This window comes from Bos indicus, chromosome 13 (genome assembly GCF_029378745.1).
Source record: "Bos indicus isolate NIAB-ARS_2022 breed Sahiwal x Tharparkar chromosome 13, NIAB-ARS_B.indTharparkar_mat_pri_1.0, whole genome shotgun sequence".
In the NCBI taxonomy this organism is placed as follows: domain Eukaryota; kingdom Metazoa; phylum Chordata; class Mammalia; order Artiodactyla; family Bovidae; genus Bos; species Bos indicus.
Window position 1 is genome coordinate 64,838,772 of NC_091772.1, and position 27,001 is coordinate 64,865,772.

General features: G+C 51.7%; 2 protein-coding genes and 1 long non-coding RNA gene across 9 annotated transcripts in view; 1 reads left to right on the forward strand and 2 right to left on the reverse strand.

The window, feature by feature from the left end:
- Nucleotides 1-9,859, reverse strand: part of LOC109567403 (fer-1-like protein 4) — a 37,186-nt gene extending 27,327 nt beyond the window's left edge. The window contains 7 exon segments of the mRNA XM_070800668.1: nt 15-168; nt 1,334-1,486; nt 3,294-3,410; nt 3,484-3,571; nt 9,155-9,232; nt 9,234-9,253; nt 9,635-9,859. Of these exon segments, the coding sequence (XP_070656769.1) occupies nt 15-168; nt 1,334-1,486; nt 3,294-3,410; nt 3,484-3,571; nt 9,155-9,232; nt 9,234-9,253; nt 9,635-9,859 (835 nt within the window).
- LOC139186575 (uncharacterized) lies at nt 9,860-11,503 on the reverse strand. Its single transcript, XR_011570205.1, has 4 exons — nt 10,703-11,503; nt 10,415-10,537; nt 10,214-10,322; nt 9,860-10,027 (listed from the first exon to the last, which is right to left on the reverse strand). It is a non-coding gene; the product is annotated as an uncharacterized lncRNA (long non-coding RNA).
- A 10,019-nt stretch (nt 11,504-21,522) lies between these two features.
- SPAG4 (sperm associated antigen 4) lies at nt 21,523-26,205 on the forward strand. 7 transcript variants are annotated; one of them, XM_070801578.1, is made up of 12 exons: nt 21,523-21,962; nt 22,475-22,579; nt 22,908-22,974; nt 23,159-23,277; nt 23,455-23,498; nt 23,807-23,832; nt 23,961-24,069; nt 24,264-24,339; nt 24,485-24,600; nt 25,166-25,333; nt 25,836-25,925; nt 26,042-26,205. In XM_070801578.1, exons 1-12 carry the CDS (start codon nt 21,653-21,655, stop codon nt 26,189-26,191), a joined length of 1,380 nt encoding a protein of 459 aa, XP_070657679.1. In that variant the 5' UTR covers nt 21,523-21,652; the 3' UTR covers nt 26,192-26,205. The 7 variants fall into 7 exon arrangements, with proteins under 7 accessions (XP_070657679.1, XP_019827877.2, XP_070657676.1 ...); XM_019972318.2 differs by having other exon boundaries at nt 23,159-23,220; XM_070801580.1 differs by having other exon boundaries at nt 21,766-21,943; nt 22,496-22,579; nt 23,159-23,220.
- Nucleotides 26,206-27,001: the final 796 nt, after the last annotated feature.

Consider the following 27,001-nt stretch of genomic DNA (forward strand, 5'->3'; position numbering starts at 1 on the left):
CAGCCTGCACTCACCGTCCCGGTACAGGCTGTGGGGCAGCCCAGCTGAGGGCTCAGGCAGCAGGTCCCCGGGGAGCTCTGCAGTGCAGGCCTTGGCTTGCTTGCCCAGCCCCAGCCACAGGAAGAGCTCCAGCTTGGCACAGACCTCACCAGGGGCTGCCCCTGGTGCCTGTTGTGGGAGGAGCCATGTTAGGGCCCCACCTCTTACTACCCCTGCGAGACCAATCATCTTGCTCCTCCAAGGCAGGGCTCTGCTCTCTGTATCACCAGATCCCTAATCCAAACAGCACTCCCATGGAGGGGACATGGGTTCGATCCCTGGTCAGGAACCTAAGATCCTACTTGCCTGGCAGCATGGCCACAATAAAAACCAAACAAAAAAACAAACAGCACTCCCTGTACCTGACCCTCTTCATGCCCTCCACCTGAGACTCCATTATCCTTAACTTCCATTCCCTGTCCCCCCTGCGCCAACACTGCCCCTCCTATGCCCCAAACCTCAGACCCCAAACCATGCTCTGAGTTCTGCACTCTGCTACCCCACACTCAGCCCTGTGTCCCCTCATTCCCAGCACATGAGATTCCCTGTCCCTTACCCAGAGGTCACAACTCACCACCAGGGACCCCTGCTGGTGTCTGTCCCAAGGACGCCTCATTTAGAAATACTCTACCCCACATCAGCTGGACTTATCAGCAACCAGTCCCATTTTCATAACCCAGCCCATCTGTCAGAGCCTAGTCTGGGCAAGTTCATGCTCAGAGCCAGGGCAAGTTCATGCTCAGAGATGACAAGATCTGCTGTTTATCTCACATCAAAGCTCACCTGGGTAAAGGCACAATTTCCTTTTGGCATTTTAGATAATTAAGAGTTTGGTATCCTTTTTTAAGTTTTTTTGCCAATGGCACAACATGTGATATACTTTATTTTTAATAATAATAAATTTCTAATGGAAACATTTTAATTTGTTAAAAGTTTAAAAATCAAATAAAAATTTTTAATTAGAATTTTTGACTTAAAAAATTTTAATTAGAATTTTTGACTAAAAAATTTTAATTAAAAAAATTTTAAAAATTAAATAAAGAGTTTTAAGGGAATTCCCTGGCCGTTCAGTGGTTAGGCCTCAGCACTTTCACTGCCAAGGACACGAGTTGGATCACCGGTCGGGGAACTAAGATCCCACAGGCAACATGGTGAAGCCAACAATTATAAATAAAAAAATAAAGAGTTTGGAACTCCTACTGTGCACCGTGTGGCTCCACCCCAACGCCTGTGCCACCCTAAGAGCCTCACCCCACTCCAATCCCCAGCACCCTCACCCCCCAGGACCCCTCACTGTGAGCAGCAGGCTCTGGATCTTCCCACAGTCCCGGCCCCGTTCCTCCTCCACCACAGAGCACAGCACATCCTGGGCAGGAATCCGGGCCCAGGCCACACGGCGCCGCCCACTGAGCATCCAGAGCAGCACATCCGGGAGGGGCGGCTGGGGCTGCAGGCAGAGAACTGGGTTACAGCAGCGAGCTTGGAGTTGAGACCACCTGCTCCCGCAGCTTCCACTGGACGGACGGGCCAGATGTCCATCTCCAGCCCTGACCTCTCCCCAGACTGCAGGTCCATCTGGCCACCTATGTCCTGGACATCTCTCCCCTGGATGCCCTGCCCCTACAGGCCTGACTTTTTTTTTCCTGGTCTCTCTATTTATTTTTTTAATTATGTTAAAATACACAAAACATGGGCTTCCCTGGTGGCTCAGGCAGAAAAGAATCTTCCTGCAGTGCAGGAGACCCAGGTTTAATCTCTGAGTTGGGCAGATCCCCTGGAGGAGGGAATGGCAACCCTCTCCAGTATTCCTGCCTGGAGAATTCCATGGACAGAGGAGCCTGGTGAGCTACAGTCATGGGGTTGCAAAGAGTCAGACACGACTGAGCAGCTAACACTGCCACACTTTCACTCACACATAATGTAAAATTTCCCATCTCAGCCACTGTTAAGTGTACAGCTAGGTAGGACATTCACATTGTCGTGAGACTATCACTGTTGCCCACCTCCAGAAGCTTCTTCAACTTTCTTCATCAGTAGGACCGACACTCCGTAGCCATTAAACACTAACTTCCCATTTTCCCCTCCCAGCCCTGACAATAACTATCTTACTATCTCTCTATGAATTTGACTATTCTAGGTACCTCATATCAGTGGAATCATATGTATTTGCCCTTTTCTGATTGGCTTTTTTTCATTTATCATAAAGTCTTCAAGGTTCACCATGTTGGAGCATGGGTTAGCTTGATTTCCTTAGTTTTCCCTCCTCCCAACCTGATTTCTCTGCAGTGATCCCCACCTCTCCTTCCACCACGCTGCTTTCCAGCTGTCCCTTTGCACATGTTCTATATTCTTTCATACTTGCCAAACTCCAACATGCCCTTCGAGATCTGAGACCAAGGACTTCCCTGGTGGTCCAATATTTAAGCATCCTCCTGCCAATGCAGGAGATATTGGTTCGATCCCTAGGTTGGGAAGATCCCACATGCCAAGGAGTAACTAAGCCCATGTGCCATAACTTCTGAGCCCACACTTCATGCTCCATAACAAAAGAAGCCACCGCAATGAGAAACCCATGCACTGCAACTAGAGAAAGCTGATATGCAGCAACAAAGATCCAGCCCAGCCATAAATAAATACATAAATATGATTTTTTGAAAAAAACAAAACCTGAGACCAATATCCAGCTCCTCACTCATTGACCCTAAGGACATATTGGTTCTGGTGGTCAAAACTTTCTGTGCCTTTGGAATGACTGAGCTTCAGAGTGGAGCAGAAATGGCTTTGAAGTCTAACTCTGCCACTTAATCAGCCATGACATGGTGGATCCGTCACTTTCCTTCTCTAAGCCTTAGCGTCTGCGCTTGTCAAATGAGGTACGTCTTCCCAAGGTTGTTGAATTACATAGGATAACACATGCAGATACTTAGCAAAGGAAACTTTCTCAAAATGTGAACTTCCTTTACCCTTCCCATGTGTTGTGTTCAGAGCTTCGGACCAGGGAAGTCATGCCAAGGAGTGTACTCTCAAATTTTCTTCCGAAGAGATCCTGACTGTTCCCTGCATCCCTGCTGGGTCCCAGAATGTACAGTACCCTTAGCTGCTCCAAATGGAACTTGGTCCTCTATTCAGAGCAACGGATCCTATGGCCGGGCATGGATCCACAGGACTAATATTAGGTCAGTCCTACCCAAAGGCCCTGGTAGGCTTAGGAGAAAGGGTATTCAGGGTGGAAAAATGGATGCATAAGGCATTACCTCCTAGGCCAGGAAGCGCAATTTCACCAGGAGCTTCTTGGCCAGTGCCACTTTCTCTGGCACGTTTCTCTGCCTCAGGCCCCGTAGGAGCCGCAATCCTTGCTTTGCCAACAGGTTCTGAAAAGTCAGGAAGAGAACATGAGTGGCGGGTCTCTGCTGGGTGCCCCTGATCCCCTTCCCTAGATCGTACCAGGCTATACACCAGCAGTTTCCCTCGGCATCGGTCCAGGGCGTTGGGCCGGGTCATCGTCCTGCGCTCAGCACCGTGGCAAAACTGTCTGCGTGAGCAGGGGCAGGCGTGGCAGGTGGGAACACCGTCCGTTAGGGGCCACCTTCCTCAGAGCAGGCCTCCCACACCAGCCTCCCTCACAGCTCCTCTCAGTCTTGTTCACAAACAGGCATCCTTGGGGCTTCCCTGGTGGTCCAGCGGTTAAGAATCCGCCTTGTAATTTTAGGGACGTGGGTTCCATCCCTGGTCTGGGAAGATCCCACCACGTGCCATGGAACAACTAAGCCCGTGCGCCACAACTACTACTGAAGCAGTGCTCTAGAGCCCACAAGCTGCAACCACTGAGGCCCCCAGAACCCATGCTCTGCAGCAAGAGAAGCCGTAACAGTGAGAAGCCTGCACGCCGCAACCAGAGCCAGGACGATCCACCACAGCCAAACAATAAAATAATCTTTAAAAAAGAAAAATAACAGCCCTGGGGCAACCCAGAGGGATGGGTGGGGAGGGAGGTGGGAGGGGGGTTCAGGATGGGGGGATGCATGCACCCGAGGCTGATTCATGGGGATATATGGCAAAAACCACCACAAGATTGTAAAGTAATTATCCTCCAATTAAATTAATTTTTTAAAAAGTAAAAAATAACAGGCGTCCTTCCTCAGTTAAGGATGCCTTCTGTATTTGGACCATTTCCCAACTCATCAAGGCCAGCATCACTCTGGAGCCCTAGAATGTACTAGAAATTAACTATTTACTGCCCTGGCTACTCAGTGTAGCCCAGGCCCAACAGGACTGGTATGACTTAGTTAGAACACAGAATCTCAGCCCCACCCTGACCTTCTCTGTCAGAAATCTGCATGTTTATACTCGGAGGATTCAAGTGCATATTAAAGGCTCACGTGGGCTGTACTCGACAGTTCCAACATGGACTAAAGATAGTTCCGACAATGCATGCCCAAACCAAGGGCACGAGTTCCAGTGACTGCCCCGCCCTATCCGTCTAAAAGCAAACCCTGCTTCACTTCAAAACTTCCAAGTCTCCTTCACTGCTCTTTCTCTCACGCACATTCCACATCAACCCATCAGCATATCACTTCCTGTTCAGTTGCTGTCGTGTCTGACTCTGAGATCTAATGAACATGTCATATCACTTAGCATATCACTTAGGCTCTATTTTCAAAATGCATTCAGAATCTGACCACTTTCCTCCTTTTCCAGGCCCACCCAGGTCTAAGCCACCATCACTTCTCACCAAGATTATTGCAATAGCCACCTAGCTGTTCTCACTTCTTCCACTCTTACCCTCTGGCCTACAGAATGTTCTCAATACAGCATCCAAAATGAGTTATTCAATGCTTTTCAGACCATTTCACTCCTCCCCAGAAGTTTCTCATCTCAGAGTTAAAAACAAAATACTTAAAATGGTCTTAATGGGGAGATTTCCCTGGTGGTCCAGTGACTAAGACTTGGTGCTTCCGATGCAGAGGCCCCGGGTTCAATCCCTGGTCAGGGAACTCGATCCCACCTGCTGCAGCTAGGAGTTCCCATGCCACAACTAAAGACCCCATAAGCCAAATGAGGACAGAAGATCCCACAGGCCTACTAAGACCTGGTGAAGCAAAATAAACACATAAAAATATTTTTTAAATGGCCTAAAAGGCCCTACATGCTCTATTTCTCTTTAGTTCCCTGTCTTCATCAAATATTACTCTCCCCTCAAGCTCAGCCCTACAGTCACACTGGCCTTTTTGCTCCTCCTTGAATACCCCAAGCCTGTGACCTCACGGCCTCTTATCAGCTGCTCCCTATGCTGCAATGTTTGGCCCTAGACCTTTCCATAGCTCATTCTCCCCTTCTTTGTTAAGGCTTTGCTCAAATACCTCTTCACAGACCTTCCCTGGTCATCCCATCTCAACAACCCCTCCCACTTTCTCCATCTTCATCTCTGCTTTTTCTGTCTCTCTAAATAGAATGTTAGCTATGGCAGGGACTTCATTTTGATTACCACTGTATCCTCAGGGCCTGGCACCTAATAGATGCTCAAAAGACACTTGTTGGGTTAAGTAAAATGATTTTAATCCATGGAATTTGGGCCCCTTTTTGACCCCTCCTCAATGATTTCTTAACTTTTTATTGTGGAAATTTAAATATATATACATATTATATATATATATATATATATAAAATAAGTGACTCCAAGGATTTTTCACCTAATACTGCTCCCAGAGCTTATCTTTTTAACTTATAATGCTCTTTACTCCAAGACTTCTACTGACAGACACAATTTGACTGACAAGGGTCAAAACTGCACCTGCCTCTTGAGAAACCCGTATGCAGGTGAGGAAGCAACAGTTAGAACTGGACATGGAACAACAGATTGGTTCCAAATAGGAAAAGGAGTACGTCAAGGCTGTATATTGTCACCCTGCTTATTTAACTTATATGCAGAGTACATCATGAGAAATGCTGTGCTGGAGGAAGCACAAGCTGGAATCAAGATTGCTGGGAGAAATATCAATAACCTCAGATATGCAGATGACACCACCCTTATGGAAGTAAGTGAAGAAGAACTAAAGAGCCTCTTGATGAAAGTGAAAGAAGAGAGTGAAAAAGTTGGCTTAAAGCTCAACATTCAGAAAATGAAGATCATGGCATCTGGTCCCATCACTTCATGGCAAATAGATGGGAAAACAGTGGAAACAGTGGCTGACTTTATTTTGGGGGGCTCCAAAATCACTGCAGATGGTGATTGCAGCCATGAAATTAAAAGATGCTTACTCTTTGGAAGGAAAGTTATGACCAACCTAGACAGCATATTAAAAAGCAGAGACATTATTTTGTCAACAAAGGTCCGTCTAGTCAAGGCTATGGTTTTTCCAGTGGTCATGTATGGATGTGAAAGTTGGACTATAAAGAAAGCTGAGCACTGAAGATTTGATGCTTTTGAACTGTGGTGTTGGAGAAGACTCTTGAGTCCCTTGGACAGGAAGGAGATCCAACCAGTCCATCCTAAAGGAGATCAGTCCTGGGTGTTCATTGGAAGGACTGATGTTGAAGCTGAAACTCCAATACTTTGGTCACCTGATTCGGAGAGCTGACTCATTTGAAAAGACCCTGATGCCGGGAAAGATTGAGGGCAGGAGAAGAAGGGGACGACAGAGGATGAGATGGTTGGATGTCATCACCGACTCAATGGACATGGCTTTGGGTAGACTCCGGGAGTTGGTGATGGACAGGGAGGCCTGGCGTGCTGCAGTTTATGGGGTCTCAAAGATTTGGACAAGACTGAGCGACTGAAATGAACTGAACTGAACTGTATAATTTTTAAAACTTCACTTATTAACATTGCTATTGATTTAAAATTGACAAGAGAAAAATATCTTCTTAATAAGATTTAGATCCACAAAATTGGATTCAGGAAAATTAGATGTGATAGAAATAACAGCAGCATACACACACACAAAACCACACTGGATAAAGCTATAAGAAGTGAAATATTATATGAGTAAATCTTTCATTGAAATTTCCCTGCCAAAGAATAATTTTAGTAATAAGATAACTAGGACTTCCTTTGTGGCTCAGATGGTAAAGAATCCTCCTGCAATGCAGGAGGAAATGGTAACCCTCTCCAGTATTCTTGCCTGGAGAATTCCATGGACAGAGGAGCCTGGCAGGCTACAGTTCCATGGAGTCACAAAGAATCAGACACGACTAAGCAATTAAAACTTTCAAAAAAATAAATCAGTGAAGTGAAAATGGAAATAGTTTCATTGCATCATATAAAAAAATCAAGCAAGTAATTAAACTGGATTAAATATGGTTGCTCTTTTGGAGACATAGAGAACATAGACAGAGAAGAGAGCCTTACAGTGAAGCCCAGGGACACAGTATATGAAATTTGTAACATTCAGAGGTCAAGAAGATAGGGAACCAGCAAAAGAGATGAGAAAGAATGGCCAGGGAAGCCCAATGAAAACCAGGGACATGGAAGTCAACAGGAGAGTCTTTCAAGAAGAAGGGTGGGGTCAACTGTGTTCACCTCAGTGTTTCACTGAACTGAAAGGTTGATTGAGATAAAGAAAGAAAAGTAACCACCAATAACCAAGTTTAGCTGAGTTCTCCTCTTCCTCCCTCCCTCTAAACGCTGGAGCTTGCCAGGTCCCTGGAATTTTCTTTTTCCCTTTTTTTGCTCTCTAGATGATCTTATCCAGTCCCATCTCTGTATTAACACCTCCCAATTTTACATTTTAAGCTTTGAACTCTCCCTAGAGCTCAGTTCAGTTCAGTCGCTCAGTCGTGTCTGACTCTTTGCGACCCCATGAATCGCAGCACGCCAGGCCTCCCTATCCATCACCAACTCCCGGAGTTCACTCAGACTCACGTCCATTGAGTCGGTGATGCCATCCAGCCATCTCATCCTCTGTCGTCCCCTTCTCCTCCTGCCCCCAATCCCTTCCAGCATCAGAGTCTTTTCCAATGAGTCAACTCTTCGCATGAGGTGGCCAAAGTACTGGAGTTTCAGCTTCAGCATCATTCCTTCCAAAGAACACCCAGGGCTGATCTCCTTTAGAATGGACTGGTTGGATCTCCTTGCAGTCCAAGGGACTCGCAAGAGTCTTCTCCAACACCACACTTCAAAAGCATCAATTCTTCAGCGCTCAGCCTTCTTCACAGTCCAACTCTCACATCCATACATGACCACAGGAAAAACCATAGCCTTGACTAGATGGACCTTTGTTGGCAAAGTGATGTCTCTGCTTTTGAATATGCTATCTAGGTTGGACATAACTTTCCTTCCAAGGAGTAAGTGTCTTTTAATTTCATGGCTGCAGTCACCATCTGCAGTGATTTTGGAGCCCCAAAAAATAATGTCTGACACTGTTTCCACTGTTTCCCATCTATTTACCATGAAGTGATGGGACTGGATGCCATGATCTTTGTTTTCTGAATGTTGAGCTTTAAGCCAACTTTTTCACTCTCCACTTTCACTTTCATCAAGAGGCTTTTTAGTTCCTCTTCACAGAGTTAACAAGTCCCAAAATGAGCTTATGATATTCCCTCCCCTCCCACCATAACTTCTCTCCTCTCATTTTCCATAGCTCAGTAAATGGCACCATCTACATAGTTATTCAAGTCAAAATCGTAGGAGTCATTCATAACTCCTCTCTGCACATTTCCCAAGTCCCCTAAGACTATTCATTAGTGAGTCTTGAGATGTCACTTTCACAGACCCACACTGCCTTTGAATCCAGTCCTGTCACTCTGTGTCCATCCTAGATTCAATTCAACCATCACCTCAGTTATTACCTCTGCTTCCTCTCATATCATCCCTCCCCCACTGATCCTTTTTAGGGATAGGTTAGAGTACATCCCTTTTCTTTTCAAAATCTTCAGTGGCTCCTCATCTGAGGAACTGGAAGGTGTGTGGAGATTAGAGGAGAGGAGGAAAGAGTTTATTGAAGGGGAGTGGCCTAACATCCAATAATTTCCATCAAGTTCCCTCCACAATCATCTCCTCACTCTCCTGTAAAGTGCTGATCAGACTGCAGCATCCAGGGCCCTTGGGTCCAGACAGCTATCATGGGTTTCCCTTACCCTAGAGTCTGCAGCAAGGAAGGGGAGGCTCTCCGCTCACCTGCTGCCTGCCACCAGCTCTTCCAGTGCCTGCTTCAGCCGTGTGCAGGCCCCAGGTCCTGGCCGTTGCTGCAGTCTCAACCTCCTGCAACCCCTGGTCCTGTGCCAAAGGGAGAGGGTCAGCCTCCACCTCCTTTAGACCACACCCTCATCCCAAGGCCCCGCCCACTCATGACTTCCTCTTGGCCCCACCCTTCTTTGACGCCAACTAATTCTGGGTTCAGTTTCTCAAGCCCTGGGCTGGCTCCATGGCTGTGAGTCCAGGCCCCAGGAGCTCTACTCTTGTTCTTCCTGGGTCCAACGTTCTGAATTCCAGCCCTCCCACAGTTTTTGGCCTTCTCAGCTCTCCCGGAAGCTTGCACCTGATGAGGTGTTGGGTAACCCTGCTGCTTTACCCATCTGCCCCCCCTTCACAGGTCAGAGTGTCCGGAATGCCCCCTCTATCCTGGCCTCGCCCTGTGAGCACCCGCCTTGCTCTCACCAGCCTCTCGGCCACTCTCCGCACACAGTTACTGCTCTGCAGGCGCCACAAGTGATTCTCCCAGCGGCTCCACATGCACACACAAGGCTTGTGGTGACGTAGGGGCAAGCAGAAGTAAGGCCTGGGCACATGCAGAGGAGCAGAGTCTGTAACGGGCAGTCCTGGGCCGCTGGGAATCCCCCAACGCCTTCCTTCCAGCCACCGGGAGCACTCACCCACTGCCATCCAGGGGCTCAGGCCCCTGAGCTGGGGTTCCCAGCTCCTCCTCCTCCTCCACTGGCCCGACTCCCATGTCTGACTCCAGCAGGAGCTGTTTCTCCCCTTCTGTGTCCTCTGCTTCCTCCCCAACCCTGGATCCTTGGCTCAACTGCTCCTTTCTGCGACCTGCATCACCTGCCGGGAGCCACAAGGGTCAGTGGGCACCAGCCTGAGGGTTCCCTCCCTCAATCTTTGTCTCAGTAGTTAAGTCAGAGCCCACCCCTTACTGAAGGTCAACTGTTCCTTCCAGTGGCCTAAGTCTGGAACAAGAGTGACCACCCTCAAACCCACTGCCCTTAGGGCTTTGGTTAGGTCTCACACCGATGGAGATCTCAAAGTTGATGGGCTGGGCAGCCATGGCCAGGTCGATCATGGTGGCCTCGAAGAGCACAGCGAAGAGCAGGAAATCTTCACAGGGTGCCAGGGCATTCTGGAAAAGGCGGGTCAGGATGGAGTCAGCCCCCACCCTCCCAGTTTGCAGCCTGGACTATGCTTGGTCACAATGCCCACAGAAGGACATACAACGAAGGCCTAGAAGATTCGCTGCTGGCGTCCTGCTTCCCTCTGCCCCTTGTTGTCCCAGTTCTTCGGACCTGGGACTTGGTCCTCTCTGGTTCATCTCTGAGTCGTCACCCTCCTCTTTCCCTGTGTGTAATATACATAGGGGCACATGTGTACACACAGTGCAGTCTTCACCCAGGTCACCAAGTTGAGACACCCCCCTGCCCCAGTGTTTAAAGCCTGGGAGCTGGGTACACACTCCAGAACTGAGAATGTGTACCCGGCCCCCTTACTAAACTTCAGCCCCACCTCTGGCAGCGGCAGCAATTCCTCCACTTCCACCTCCATGGCACTAGGAATCTCAGGCGCATCAACACTGGAGCTGGCATCCCGGTGCGGCTGTATCCCTGCAGGAATCTGGCCACGCCTGGCTTTCTTTTTCTTCTTTCCTGTGAGCCGAGACAACCTGGACACCTGTGGGGCCTGGGGAGGCTTGGGTTCAGCTCTCCCTTCCAACACTTCCATGGACACGGCCACCAGCAGTCGGCCTCGGAAACAAATGCCTTGGCCAACGCCTTCATGGAGATTCTGAAGACCATCCCGGAGACCCGTACTGGGGGGTGAGCCATAGAGAGGTACCCAGGCCGGGCCGAAGGTGGGGTTAAACCCCGCTGTGGGGAAATGAAGGGGACAAAAACAGTGTTTTGGAGGGAAGTGTGGAGCAGGTGGGTACTAGTCTATGCTAAGGAAGAGGGGTGTCAGATTGAACCTCTGGACCTCTGGAAGGAAAGCCTTCGAACAGTTAGGGCCCAAGAGCTAAGGACCAAGACCTGGGAGAACTATTTTTTAAAAACAACTATTATTTAGTCGTTTGCTTTTGGCTGCACTGGATCTTTGTTGCTGCCTACAGCCTTTCTCTAATTGCGGTGCTCTGGCTTCTCATTAGCGTAGCTTCTCTTCAGAGCACAGGCTCTAGGGCGTGGGCTTCAGTAGTTGTGGTGCACCGGCTTAGTTGCCCCGGGTATGCGGAATCTTCCCGGACCAGGGACTGAACCCGTGTCCCCTGCATTGGCAGGAGGATTCCCAACCACTGGACCACCAGGGAAGTGCCCTGGGATCAGTTCGACAGGAAAGATGCCCTGGGGGCGGAGCCAAAGACCTGGAGGTGGAGTCAGCATTGGGGTGGAGCTACGGGTGACCCGGTAAGGGTCCGGAGTAAAGTGGTCAGGGCTTGTTTTCCTGCAGGTCAATCTGTAAGAAGAACTGGGCTGCAGGGATTACTGGATATTCAGCTGTAATTAGGATTCTTGTCAACAGAACCAAACCAAGTGTAGGGTCTGTAGTCTGCGGGCAACAAGTGGGACTGTGAAGGGAGGGGTCGGCTTGGAGCGATATAGTCACTTGGCATAGACCAGACTTTCTAAGCGGAGTTGGGTCGGGAGGATGGGGTTTGCCGTCGGGGGCGGGACCCTGGGCACACAGGGCCAGGGAGGAGGCGCGGCACGCGTCGGCAGGATGCACTTACCTGCGCGGCCGGAATGCGAGATCTGTGTCAGGTCCAGCACGTGCGTGGCCAGGGCCGCATCGACGAGGGGCGCGTCGTCCCGTAGCTGCAGACGAAAACCGCGCATTAGCGGCGGGAAGAGCTCCACGAAGCTCAGCTGCTCGTTCCACTTGGGCGCAGTGGTCTCACTGCGTACCGAAGTCTCGCCCTGAGCATGCGGTGAAGACAGGCGGCGAGCGGTCTGTGCGGATCCCGGCCTGGACCTCCGCTGAATGGGGACGGGAGGGACTTACCTGCTGCCCCAGGAAAGACACCCTCACGTAGGGGTCCACGGGGACGCGCTGGTCCAGCAGGGCATGGGCCAGGCTGCCCAGCAGCCCGGGGCGCAGCGCCGGAAGCCCTCCGCGCGGTACACGCGCACTCGCAGGCGCGCCCACGGTCTCTCCGCTGGCACCCAACGCGGCAGCAACAGGTTCCTAGGGGAGCCGGGCGCTGAGGGGCCCAGAAGCCCTAGGCTCGGCCCCTTGCCTTTTCCGCATCCAGGAAGCCTCGCCCGGTCCTACTCTTCCCCCTCCCCACTCTCCACCCCAGCTCACTTCTCGATGTTCGAACTGTGGCCAGGGTCCGGGGGTGGCAGTGGAGGGGGCAGGTCCCCGCGCGCCCTCACGGACAAAGTGACCTTGACGAAGCCTTTGGTCCCGGCGCGGGTGTCCCGGGGGTCGTGCAGTGGGGCCCATTTCTGATAGAAGTGGCCATCTGGGGACAGAGGAGCGGGCCCAGGGGTCAGGGGGCCCGGCGGGATGCGCAGGGTGGTTGTGGAGGCTGGGATTAGAATGCTGGACAATAGCCGGGGTTCAAGTCTGGCTCAGGAGGGAGGAGCAGGAGTACATGCCAGTCAGACGTCGAAAGAGATAGCTGTCTTACAAGTTAGTACTCTGGGCTCGGTGGCCAGCGGGTCTGCTTCCTTTGTCCACGCAGAGGAGTCTCAATGACAGGGGCAGGGGGTGTTCAGTACCTGGCTGTTCGAAGATCATGCCCAGGTCCATCCTGAAGGTGCCGATCCGAGTGGCCATAAAGGGAAGGGTCTGCGAATGAAAAGCCTGGGGAAAGGTGGCTTTAGACTGGATCTTCGGCATCTCTCCTTTTCTGACGGCAACCTCTCACCCCTAACCCTCTCACCGTGATCTCCAGGAGCAAGTTCTGGAGGTGAAGCCGGGTCTCGTGAAATTCAAACAAGAAGTACTGGGTTAAAGTGGGGAAGCAAGAGAATTGACAGCAGGTTATACGTGAAGGGTTCACACCCTCTGGCCCCTAGCCCTTGTAAAGAGAACGCCCTGTTTCCCCCTTCCCCACTCCACCCCAATTCGGTGACCATACCCCTTTGAACCCTTTCCAGCACCGAGCGCTTGGCCCCAGGCCAGCCAATAGGCTCATTTCCCCAGCCCCAGGCCACGTCCCCTCGGCTCACAGTTCTTCCCCTGGGTCCCGCCCACTCTCTCAGGCTCCTCCTTCCCTGGTTGCGCCCACCTCATTGTAGAAGGGGCAATTGGTGCCGCGCTGCGTGGCGGTCTTTCGGCGTTGCTCTCCAACGCGCACGGCCACATAAGGGTTAATGTTGACTCCCACCAGCTTCTGGGCCTCCAGCACCGTGACCCCGACCTGAAGGGTGAGGAAGGAAGAGGAAAGGAAGCCAACCTGCCATGGTTTGAGGGAAGAACGTGTGTGGAGAGCTGATGGTACTCCCCAAGGGTTTGGGCCTGGAGGGAGAGCCGTACCTGGAAGTCCTGGGCCCTGGACACCTGGAAAGGATCCCCGCGGGCCAGGCCCCGAGCTCGGCTGCAGAGAGGGGTTAGGGTCAGCTCTCACTTCACTTCCTCCCCCTCTGTACACACACTCTTGCTTGGTTGGTGCTGAGATTTCTCCCCCTAAACTTTAGTTTCTAAGTCCTTCCAGTCTTGTCTGGCTGCCATCTCAACTCTACACTCAGAATTCGACTCATTTCTGGAGCCCTAAAACCGTTTGTTCATTCAACAAAGACTGATGGTGCGCCTGCTATATGCAGGCGCCTAGAACCAACTCTGTTCTAGGCACTGGAACACTGCAGAGAACAAAAGAGGTTAAACTCCTTGCCCTCATCAAGCTGGCATCACCTTCATGGGTTCCAGAAGCCATGTGTGAGTCAGTGTAACTGTCTGAATGTGGCAGTGTCTATGCCGAAGAGTGAATGACCCTTGACCCCAGGATATCCACTCCCCACCCATACCCTTGGAACCCTGTGTTTGTGAGGGTGGACAGGCATGGGCCTGCAGGTATGAGCAGGTGAGGTTGACAGACACACTGGTAGGCTGTGGGAGCAGGTGTGCAGGGCTACAAGTTACCTTTGGAGTGGGCTGAACACGACGCCAGAAAGCTCCACATCAGGCTCATCATCCAGCTCCAGCGCCAGCTCATCGTCCTCATCGTCCTGCTGACCTGCTCCTCGAGCTAGCCTGTGGCCCAGTGCCACTGCCCGCCGCTCCAGCTGGGCCTCCCCAGGTCTGACAGGAAAGGCTCTCCAGGAACATGTCTGGGACCTCTCACCCATCTCTGGACACCCATCTCTGATGTCCCTGACTCTAGGACCCATCTCTGACTCTGAACCTGAGAGCCCTCTAATTCCAGAATTGACCCCTTATTCTAGGACTGACTTCTCACCCTGGAATTGGTCCAGTACTGATCCCAGACCCAGGAACTGACCTCATATCACTGGGTCCCAATCCCAAGACTGACCCTGTAACCCAGGTCATCCCCACATACTTACTCCAGCTCCTGGAAGCCCACGTTGGGGATGATCAGCTCTGAGCTGGGAGAAAGAGGAATGACAGGAGAGGGCCAGGTCTGACTACAGAGTTACAAACTGGGCAGCATGGGTCCAAGAGTCATCACATCCAGCAGATCCACAGGGGAACTGGTTACCATTGTCCTTTACTGAGGCCTGCCTGGGTCTTGCTTAGGTGGGTGGGAGGTTTACCTGTCCCGAATGGGTGCTCCAAAGTCCTCTTGTGCCCAGACTCCAGTTGCAACCTCTGGAGGCTGGTACTTCAGGTCAAGTTCTACCTGGACCTAAAACCAGATCCACAGTGGGCCTCAGGCTACTGAGGCTACCCTGAGGCTAGGAAAACCCCAAAGACAGTGCCTTTTTCTCTATCTATAAACAGAGACCCTCCTGGCCTCATCTGTGGTGACTTTGGTTCCTCTCTGATCATTACTAGTAGTGGGTGAAAGTGTGAAAGTGTTAGTCACTCAGTTGTGTCTGACTCTTTGTGACCCCATGGACTTATGGACTGTAGCTTGCCACGCTCCTCTGTCCATGGGATTTCCCAGGCAAGAATATTGGAGTGGGTAGCCATTCTCTTCTCCCAGGATCTTCCTGACCTGGGGGCAAAACCCAGGTCTCCCACACTGCAGGCAGATTCTTTAGCATCTGAGTCACCAGGGAAGCCCCAAATAATAGTGACTACTCATAAGCTATTAAGAACTTACCAAGCGCAAGTAACTTCTTGAAGGGGCCCAACACAACTCCAAAATAATCTCATTGCTCTTGGAAATACACTAACGTGCCTTCACAGCTCTGCATGGTCTGGGCCCTGCCAAACTTTCCAGCCGCATCTGTTAGGGGATCTGCTTTGCCCTGCACCCCAGTTACGCTATCTCAGGGTGCTGGGCTTTTGAATATGCTGGTTCTTCCGCCTGGAACAGTCTCTCCTCCCATGTATTTAACTCCTATCATATCTTTCAATTCTAAGCTCAAACACTACTTTCTCAGGGAGCCTTTTCTGAACCCTATATAGGTCACGTCTCTCCGTTATACATTCTTCCAGCCCCCTATCTGCTATTTTATAACATCCTTCACAGGCATTTTTACATTCATTTTTGTGAATATTCTTTTTTAACTCTTTTTTTTTCTTTTTTTTTTTTACTGTGCCAGGTCTTCATTGCAGCTCACAGGATCTTTAGTTGCAGCATCTGAACATTTCGTTACAGCTTGTGGGATCTTGTTCCCTGACCAGGGATCAAACTCCAGCCGCCTGCATTGGGAGCATGGAATCTTAGCCATGGGACTACCAGAGAAGTCCCTGAATATTTGTTTAATGTTTGCCTCTCTCTGTAGATATGGAGTTCTAAGAGGGCAAGTCCTTATCTGGCTTTGCTCACCACTCAATCCTCATTGCTTAGAACTGCACTTGCTTGTAATTGGAGCATAACAAATGACGGCAGGCTGAGTGAAAAGCTTGACATTTTGTAGGACTCCACATAAGGTAAGTGAGGAAACTGCCTAGAGAAGCTGAATAACTTGGCTAAGGTCTCAGATGGGAAGTGGAGGACTTGAGATTTGAACCCAAGTTCACTTCTATGAGGCTATGCTGACTCCCCATGAAACACCAGAAAAATCCATCCAGGCTCATCTTTGCCTCCCTACAAGGACTGCGCCTGGTGCAGGGTCATGGGGCGAGAACTTCTTATCTTCTCCCCTTGCCACACCCCTGGCCCTCAGAGCTGAACCTGATTCTTGGCCCCCAGAGCTGTAATCCAAGACACCCTGACTCGGGGGCCGTGTTACCACTCCTGTCTCAGTCTGAATTTTCCTCTCTGAGAAATGGAACCCACTTCTAGAGGGACCCTCAGGCTCTGGGGGGCTGGCAGAACTCACTGGAGACACACGCAGATTCTTGTCCACTAAGGCCTCCCGCAGCACCAAATGCCCGGCAGTCTGTAGCTGCTGCAGGGAGATCACAAGTGTCCCCAGAGACCTGGGGGTGCGGCACGAAATAAAAGAATGACCCAGGAGAATGGCCCCAAGGCCCCCTCTACCCCGTTTGCATCCTTGGTTCCCCAGGCCTACTCACCTGGGGCTGAACACACGGCTACAATTGACCACCTGAACAGACAGACACTCCCCAGCCAGAGGAGCCCCATAGTGTGGCCAACGGAAGAGCTGGGAATAGGAAGAACCTTGTAACACCCAATGCTGGGCTGACACTGACCCCCAATCCATAGCCTATTCCCAAACCTGAAATAGGAGCCAACAAATTGAGAGCTAACTCCACGGCTGATCTCCTAAACCAGGAACCAGTCCTCCCCAATTAGGGCTGATCTGGGGCTAACTATCAATCAAGAACTAATCTCCCCAGTCTTGATCCTGACTTGTCCCATGCTGAGTCTAACCTCCAGAGCATTAGACAACCCCACCTCCTGAAACTGTACCACCTCTCCAAATTCAGGAATAAGCCTCCCAGCCCAAGGATGGACTCAGATGGGGTACAGACAAGCTTTTCCCCATCCAGAACCCAACCCCACTCACCTCACCTATATCTGCTTCTCGACCACAGTGAATTCTCCTTGTTTTCTGGGTAAAACCTACTCAGAATTGAATCTAGTCATTTATCACCTCCTCCCCCTACACACACACAAATCATCTCTCCATCCACTCTTGGCCCAGAGTCCAAACTCCCTGGACTCACCCTCAAAGAGCCATAGAAGATACGGAGGGAGGGAGGCAGAGAGATGGACACATTGGGTTCAAGGACAAAGGAGACAAACTGTAGAGATGCCCAGAGATGAAGTGGGGGACCTGCGGATAGGAGGGGCCAGAGCTTCCCGTATCTAAAAATTCTCAGAGCATCCCTGCAGACCTCACCTCGAAAGCTGAGCCTCACTTGTCGGTCGTGGGTGCCTGGCAGCCCTGTTAGTCGCCGCACACACACAGTCAGAGCCATTGTCCCAGGGCAATGCCTCTCCCCGCCTGCCCTCCTGCCCACCTGAATCGCCTTTGACTCACTGGACTCACCCAGCAGGTTCAGCAATCCCTGCCCTTTAGTCAAACACAAAATCAGCAGGCCTGGGGGTCAGTAGGGAGGGAGTGAAAGAACAGAAAGATAGGGGTAAGTAAGGTCCCTGTGGTCAATTTAGTCCTCTTTGCCTTCCCCAGCTTCAGCCTCTGTCCTGCATCCTTATTGGCAGGGGCAGATGCGACCAGGTGGGGATGGAGGCAAGGGGAGAGGGCTGGACCCAGTCTGGCCTCTGCTAGCCTGTGAGGACTCAAGGACATGGGGCCTCATGTTGTTCCCTGTTCACCTCTCAGTCAAACAAATTAAAACATTAAAAAAAAAAGAAAAGTAAATCCCCTAGCCCCCAACTTTAGCATGTAGGCACTCAACATATTTTTTGAATTAATGACTGAACGTGTGTCCCTAGCTTGCATATAGCAGGTATTCAAAACGCTTCTTCTTTTTTTTAAGATTTATTTAGCTATTTATTTTTATTTTTTGGCTGTCATGGGTCTTTGCTGCTGCACGCAGCAAAGTAGTTGTGGCACATGGGCTTAGTTGCTCCACAGCATGTGGGATCTTCCCCAACCAGGGATAGAGCATATGTCCCCTGCATTGCAAGGCAGATTAACCACTGGACCGCCAGGGAAGTCCCAGAACATTTCTTAACCAATATCTTTGGGTTTACTGGTGGGACCATAGATGGTCTCCAGGGAGTGTGCAAACACTTGAAATTGTCTAAAATTTTGAGCATGTGTGCATTTTTCTGGACATAGTCCTCCTAGGTTAGGTTATTAATCCTGAAACAGATGTGAAGTACTTTGAATGAATGAAGGAATGACTGTGTCTCACAGTCTGAACCCATGAGTGACGGTAACTCTGTGTTGAGTGCATCTCAGGGCCATCGGTGACACTGCCTGTATACAGAACACATGCTGTGTCACTCTTGGCGGAGGCGGGGAGGAGGTGCCACCACAGAGGTGATTCAGGCATTTCTTCCAAATCGCTTCACGGACTCCAACACCAAACAAAGCCTAGATCCCCATCAGAGCGGGAGAGGGTCAGGGCTACACTACTCAGGGGAGGGAGGCCAAAGGGGCTTCCTTGAGGAGCGACTGCTTAAATTGGGCTTTGAGGACAGCAGTTCAGCAGAGAAGGGCATGCAGGAAGTGGGAAGGAATGCCGGGCATGTTCCAGGACCTATGATTTGTTCGGTATGGCCAGAGTACAAGGAATGTATCAGGCGGCAGCAGCAGATAAGAGGAGGCAGTCAGAGGAGCTGGGTCTTGCTGGTTCCTTGAACCAGAGGTGGTCACTTCCTGTGCTTCGGCTGCTCCATCTCAGCACAGATTTCCCCTGCTGTCCTAAGGCAAAGTGGCAGAAAGTGAAAAAGCAGTCGCCCTACGATACATCTTGCTATTGGATGTTTAAAATAAATCTGAATGAAGCACAGACGCTCACAGACAGTTCAAGGCTATGGAGGCTTTATGCTGAGTTTGTAGTTCTTGGGGAAGGAGCTTGCGGTGCCAGTCTTGCAGCTCTGGGTGCAAGATGCCTTTGTAACAGCTCACTGGGAATGCTATCTTTGCTTTTTGCCTTTTTTGTGAGAGTGAAAATCTTCGGGTTTCTTTTGGTCAGCAAAAACCAGTACTAAAATAGGTCTTTTGTAAAAAGCAAGGGATAACTGTACTGAGAGAGAGTCTCATTCTGCCTATTCCCCAGGTGTAACATGCTCAAATGAGTTTTTGGGCCTATACAATACCAGACAAGAGGCATGGGTGAGTCTATTCCTAAACAAGGTTACACCTCAAAGCTCTCAGACATTGAGGGCTTCATCTCCCCATTTGACAGATAGAGACACTGGGACCCAAAGGAGGGTGGAAAGGGGTCCAGAATTATTAGGTGTCACTGCTTTGGTCTTGTCTTCCCTCCCTCCCTTGAGCTCTGTGGCATCTAGTCAAGCAAGGTATTTTTGCTTTGGTTTTTTTTTTTTCTTTTTTAAAATTTATTTTATTATTATTTTTTGGCTGGATGGGGTCTTAGTTGCAGCACACCAGATCTTTCACTGCAGTTTGTGGGCTTCTCTCTAGTTGGGGTGAGCGGGCTCTGTAGTTGCAGAGTGTAGGTTTAGTTGCCCCACGGCATGTGGGATCTTAGTTCCCTAACCAGGGATTGAACCCATCTCCCCTGCATTGGAAGGTGGATTCTTAACCACTGGGCCACCATGGAAGTCCCTCAAGTGAGTTATTGATGCCTCTGGAAGCTAACACAGGTGGCTCCTCTTTGGGTTGAAACACACCGTGGCAGGTTCCCTGGGCCTCGACCCTTTAAGAACTCCTACATCCACGTCCTAACATTCCAACAAAAATAGGATGTGGTGGAAAGAATACTAAACTCCAGGGCAAGGTTTTGGAATTCCAACTGCTGTCACTTATTGTGTGTGTGGTTTCCAGAAAATCCTTTCTCCTCTCTGGGCCTGGTTGCCCACTGTGTAATATGCACGGGATGAACTGCACTGCTTTTCAAAGTGTGGTCAGGATCATATGTGCTTGTTAAAAATGCACATTCTTGCTCCCACTCTAGAAATGCTAACGTAGTATCTTAAGGTGTGGCTGGGACCTAAATTTTCAGAAGCCACTCTGGTACTATTCTGCTGCACAGCAGGAATTTGGGAACATCTGGTCTCTTGTGACTAAGTGTGATTCCTTTCTGTTCTAGGTGACTCAGATGGTCTGAGTGTCTGTATGGAGATTGTTGTTGTTCAGTCACCCAGTCGTGTCTGACTCTTTGCAACCCCATGGACTGCAGCACGCCAGACCTCCATGTCCCTCACCATCTCCCGAAGTTTGCCAAGTTCTTGTCCATTGCATTGGTGATGCCATCCAGCCATCTCATCCTCTGACGCCCTCTTCTCCTTCTGCCCTCAATCTTTCCCAGCATCAGGGACTTTTCCAATGAGACGGCTGTTCGAATCAGATGACCAAAATACTTCAGCTTCAGCGTCAGTTTTTCCAACAAGTATTTAGGGTTGATTTCCCTTAAGATTGACTGGTTTGATCTCCTTGCTGTCCTAGGGACTGTCAGGAGTCTTCAGCATCACAGTTTGAAGGTATCAATTGTATAAAAAAACAAAAAGATATGGTGATTGAGGGGTACTGAATTTCCCAAAGACCCCTGGTGAATATGGGTCCAGAAGAGATCACAGATCCCTGAGGTCAGAGTTCTCTGGCCTGATGACTAGGATGAGAGAAGGAGGAGCCTGAAGTGTTTTTAGAGCAAAAGAGACTAAAAAGACTGTATTGAGAAGTGCCACATGGGGGTGAGCCCTTGCCCCTTCTTAACATCTGTTCCTTCATAGATACATGAGTACCTACCACATGCTACATTCCATGGGGTCACAAAGAGTCAGACACCACTGAGCGACTGATCGACACTACATGCTAGATAGAAACTATCTATCGCGGTGCTGAAAGATACAGTAGTGAACACAACAAAAATCTCTGCCTTCATAAACTTACTGCTCTACTGGGAGTGACACGTAATGAAGAATGAAATAAAACACCTAAGTGCTAAGGGGAAAAACAAAGCAGGAAGGGGGACAGAAACTCTTTCATGTTAAGCAGTAGTTTTAGACAGGGTGTTTTGGAAAATGCTGTAATGTCATTGCTTGCTTTAACTTGGGAAAGAATAAGGGAGACTGCCAAGGCTCCCAGGGACGTCACGACTGGCTCTGTGACGCCGGCCAGGGCGTTCCTCGGAGACGGTGGTCTCCTCTATGAAGTCAGCAGCCAGGCCCAGTTACAAAGGAGAGGGTTGCGGCAGGCCACGGGGCCCACCGGCTGCACGCAGGGTTGAGGGGTCCGGGCGGCGCGCACCAGCTGGAGGGCTGAGGGCCTTGGAGGCCACGACGGTGCCTTTGGCGTCGGAAGGCCACAGCCCCGGGTCAGGATGCGGCGAAGCCCCCGCCCGGGTTCAGCCGCGTCCCAGCACAAGCACACGCCTAACTTCTACAGCGACAACAGCAACAGCTCTGTGAGCGTCACCTCGGGGGACAGCTGCGGGCACCGGTCAGCTGGGCCGGGGCCCGGGGAGCCCGAGGGCAGACGAGCCCGGGGCTCGAGCTGCGGTGAGCCCGCCTTGAGCGCTGGAGTGCCCGGAGGAACCACATGGGCTGGAAGCTCTCGGCAGAAGCCGGCGCCTCGGAGCCACAATGGGCAGACCGCCTGTGGCGCGGCAACCGTGAGGGGCGGGGCCTCGGGTGCGGGCGGGGTCGAACCCGGGTGAGCGGAGGGAAGGGCTGGGACCTAGAGGGTGGGGTTTGGCGCGGAAGTGGGATAAAACTATCTGGGCACCACCTAGGGGGCGGGGCCTGAAGGGGGAAAAAAGAGTAGGCAATGAATAAGAGGGTCTTGGTGAGGTGGATGGTCCTGGGAAGGGGCGTGGAAAAGCTTGTGATTGGGCACCGCCTAGGAGGCGTGGCCTCGGTTGTTAGCTTCAGCGGCTACCAGGCAAATAGGGCCGCATCAAGACCTAAAGCTGGGGGCGGCACCACTGTTTGCGGGTTGGGACAACGACTAGACTGAGCTTCCCGGGGTGGTGGGGGGTGGGGGTGGCCTCAGAGTGCTGCAGGACCCCAGGGTTGTGGATTCTGTGCGACCAAAACCTGTGAGGCTGCCCTGCTTCTGGGCTAAGAGAACCTGCAGCCAGGTCCTGAGGAAACAGTGGGCCTGCGGTGCACAAGGCCCCAATGGAGCCCTTGGGCTCCCACAGAACCGGCTGGCTCTCCCGCAGTCTCTGAGGAGCAGCTCGACCTTCTCCCGACTCTGGATCTGAGGCAGGAGATGCCTTCCCCGCAAGTGTCCAAGAGCTTCCTGAGTACGGGTCAAGCCAGCCCAGATCCCCTCTGACCCCTCTGGCTCCCTTCTCCGAACTCCATTTCTCACCTCTGAAGCCCTGTTTTCAGTTCTGAGCCCCCGGCCCATGTCTGATTGTCTAGCCCCTTCCCAGAGCCCGACCCACCTTCTCCAAGAATGAGAATCCATTTTCCTTCTCCCCACCTAAGTCTCCTAGCCCACCCCTCTCTTCCTGAGTCCACTTCCTAGGTTTTTCTGAACCTCCAACACCACTCTGTGAGCTCCTCCCCCACCATCTCTTTCCCTCCCTAAGCCTAGTTCCTTCCCTGAGCCCCCTTTCTTCTTCTCAGGCCTACTCTTCCAGGTGCTGAGCGTGTTGTTATCCCTGGTAGGAGACGTGCTGGTCAGTGTGTACAGGTCAGAGGGAGGGAAGGGGGAGCCCCAGGGGCTGCTCTTTGGAGGGGGTGGGGAGCAGGGCCAGACCCAGCTGAGGCTTGAGCCGATTCATACCTGTGTTCACAGGAGCTGGGTCTAGGACCCTGGGGTGGGGGCTGGGGATTCTCTGGGGTCTCCCAGCCTCAGCCTCCCTTCGGTTCCTCAGGGAGGTCTGTTCCATCCGCTTCCTGCTCACGGCTGTGTCACTGCTGAGCCTCTTTCTGGCAGGTGAGAGGGTGATCAGTTCCCGGGGCCCCAGCCCTGGAAGCTCTGAAGCCAAACCAGGTACACTTTCCTTCAGCCCACTCAGTCCCTTCAGAGGCTCACAGTTCTTCACACTCCCCTTCAGAGCCTTCCCTCCTCAGACTGAGCTCCTTCAAGCCTCTTTGCCCCCACTGTCCCCTTTTCGACTGAGAAACCTCCTCCCTTCCCTTCCCCTGAGACCACTCCTTCTTTCTCCAGCACTCTGGTGGGGACTCCTATACCTCGCCCCTCCTTTGGAAAATGTGAGTCGGGGAAACTGTCCTGGGTTTGGATGGTTGGCAGGCTATAAACCTGGAGGTTGTGGGGAGTCCCCTGGGCCACTGGGGAGGGGGACAGTGCCGGAGGCTATCACCCTAAGGAAAGGCTGGCTATAAACAGGAGATTTCTGGGGGATTGTGCGCAGAGGTGCTTGAGGGTCTGTCTTGGAGAGATGCTGGAAGATCAGGAAAAAGGGGTAGGCAGTCCTTAGAGAGAAGGCCTTTTGTATCTGGCCACTCCCACTCTGAGGTGGGAGCTAAGCATTGCTGTTTTTTGTCCCTCCCTCCAATAGGAACCTAAGGAGATGCTGACTCTAAGGTGAAAGAGGGCCCTGGGGTGGGGAATTGGGGGCCTCAAAGGTGCTTCTGTTGGGGGTGGGGAGATCCTACGGAAAGTGGCCAGGGGGACAGGGAGCCAACTGCAGCGTGCCAACCTTCTGCCTGCAGCGAATACCACGAGCGCGTGCGCTCCCAGGGGCAGCAGCTGCAGCAGCTCCAGGCTGAACTGGTTAAACTCCACAAGGAGATGTCCAGCGTTCGCGCCGCCAACAGCGAGGTGAGTCCCGCAGACGCAGCCTGCCCTCAGAACCCGGTCCAGGAGCTCGGCAGCTGGGAACCGTGCTCCCTCCGCCCTGAGTCTTAAGGCCCTCCTGAGTGTTAAGGCCCGAACCAGAGCTCCGGAGAACTCCGCCCCAGTATAAAACCTGCCCGCAAGCCCGCCCCTCCAGGCTCCGCCCTCTCTCTTTTCAGAGAGTGGCCCAACTCGTATTCCAGAGGCTGAGTGAGGACTTTGTGCAGAAACCCGACTATGCGCTGAGTTCTGTCGGTAAGACCCAGGGAGGGACTGAGACTCAGAGACGCAGACAGAACTATGCACAAGATCGGCCCAGACAGACCGACCTCAGACGGACACTGCCTTTGCTGTGGGTCTGGCCTGAGAGCCCCTGACTAGTTGCTTCTTCCTGCTCTAGGAGCCTCCATCGACCTAGAGAAGACATCCCAGGACTATGAGGATGCGAACACTGCCTACTTCTGGAATCGCTTCAGCTTCTGGAACTACGCGCGACCGCCCACGGTTATCCTGGAGGTGGGCCTGGAACGCAGATCCCAAAAAGGAACCAGGGGCGGATTCTGGAGAAAGGATCCCACAGCTTCCTGGGGTTGGACCCGACTTAGCTGAGGGCGTGGCACCAGGGAGACCCTGCTGGGCATAATTTGGCCGCCCGGAGGCGGAGGCGGGCCTGGCTTGCCTGGGGTGAGACTCTGGGTGAGGTGGAGGACAACATAATACTGGAGAGACCTGGCAGTGCTTCCTGGTGGCTCAGACGGTGAGGAATCTGCCTGCAATGCTGAGTTCGATCCCTGCGTCAGGAAGATGCCATGGAGAAGGGAATGGCTACCCATTCCAGTTTTCTTGCCTGGAGAGTTCCATGGACAGAGGAGCCTGGCGGGCTACTCCATGGGGTCACAAAGAGTCGGACACGACTGAGCAACTAACACTTTCTGGCACTGCTAGGGACTGGAGTCCTGGGTGGGCCCTTGATAGGGTCAAACTGATGGAGGGGCCTACCAGTACAAATGCCCGGGAGGGTGGGGAAGGGCCACAGTTGCTCAGTCCTGTGGTTCTGAAGATCTATCCACCCCCACTGCAGCCAGACGTGTTCCCTGGAAATTGCTGGGCTTTTGAAGGCGACCAGGGCCAGGTGGTGATCCGGTTGCCGGGTCGTGTGCAGCTGAGCGACATCACTCTGCAGCATCCACCGCCCACTGTGGCACACACCCGGGGAGCTAACAGCGCCCCCCGTGACTTTGCAGTCTATGTAAGTGGGGCTGAGGCCAAGGAGGTGGGGGATTTTCCTACAGAGCACAAGGCAGGCATGAAAACTGGGGCTACTGAGTCTTTGCTTGCTCATCCATAAATGGAGATACTACCACTTGCCTCTCAGGGTTGCCATAGGTCTTAAATAACCATACCATACTCAAATATCGGTTATGGTTTATTGAGTCCTTAATCTGTTTTGAGTACTTTCCATGGATTATATATCCTTGCATCGACACAACCTATGAAGTGCTATCTCCCCCCTTCATTGATGAGAAAAAGTAATTCTCAGATAGGGGAGGTAACTTGCCCAAGGTCACACAGCTAACAAGTGGTCAGGCTTAAATTTGCAACTTGATTTCTTTGAGCCCAGATTCCACACTCTATCATCCTAACACTGAAAAATAAATGAGAGTGTGCATACAACTACTGAACACAAAGTAGGTTCTCAACACCTCCACTTCCACCTGTCTCTGTTCCTCCACTCATTCTTCACTTATCAGGGCCTCCAAGTTGACGGCGAGACTGAGGTCTTCTTGGGGAAATTTACCTTTGACGTGGAGAAATCTGAGATTCAGACTTTCCACCTACAGGTATGTTGGTCTCTGGGAGGTGAAGGGTCTAAGAGAATGGGACAGTAAGGGAAGATAGGGGAGGAAGGCAGCCCCTTGGGAGAGCAGACACTGGCATCATCCATTTTTCTCTCCAGAATGACCCCCCAGCTGCCTTTCCCAAGGTGAAGATCCAGATTCTAAGCAACTGGGGCCACCCTCGTTTCACATGCTTGTATCGAGTCCGAGCCCATGGTATTCGAACCTCAGAGGGGGCAGGGGACAGTGCCACAGGGGGCGCCCATTAAACATGCTGATTGTTGGAGTAGAGTGGAAGTCTGCTGAAAGAAGCTCATCAGTGCTGGGAGGTCTGTTGTGGGCAGGGAGGCTGGCACTCTAGTTGCCTTTGGTACATAAATGTGGTGGGGGGCGTCTATCAAAGTGCCTTCTTGGAGAAGCCCAGATCAGTACAGCAGCAGCAGTAGTTAGTGTGTGTGGAGTGTTTACCATGCACCTAAGATAGTACTCTGGATGTTACATGCCTTCTCTAACTAATCTTCACCACCACAGAGGGAGAAACCGCTCAGATCAGGAAAGTTGCAAGGTCACACAGCTAGTGAAGACCTGAGCCACAGTGGGACCCTGAGCCTACCTTTCTCTGCTGCTGCTGCTGCTAAGTCGCTTCAGTCGTGTCCGACTCTGTGCGACCCCATAGACGGAAGCCCACCAGGCTCCCCCGTCCCTGGGATTCTCCAGGCAAGAACACTGGAGTGGGCTGCCATTTCCTTCTCCAATGCATGAAAGTGAAAAGTGAAAGTGAAGTTGCTCAGTCACGTCTGACTCTTAGCTACCCCGTGGACTGCAGCCTACCAGGCTTTGCCATCCATGGGATTTTCCAGGCCAAGAGTGGGGTGCCATGGCCTTCTCCGACCTTTCTCTGGAGGTTGCCTTCTTGCAGAGCCACCAGTCGGCATGAAGCTGTGCTGTGCCCCTCACTTCTCACCCCAACTCTTGCTAGGTGCAGGTGGAGGCAGAACCTTCCCTTTTTTCAGGTAAAATCCTAGGGAGACTTGAGAACCTGTAGGGGGCATTTGAGTCAGAAATGATGCAGGCCTGAT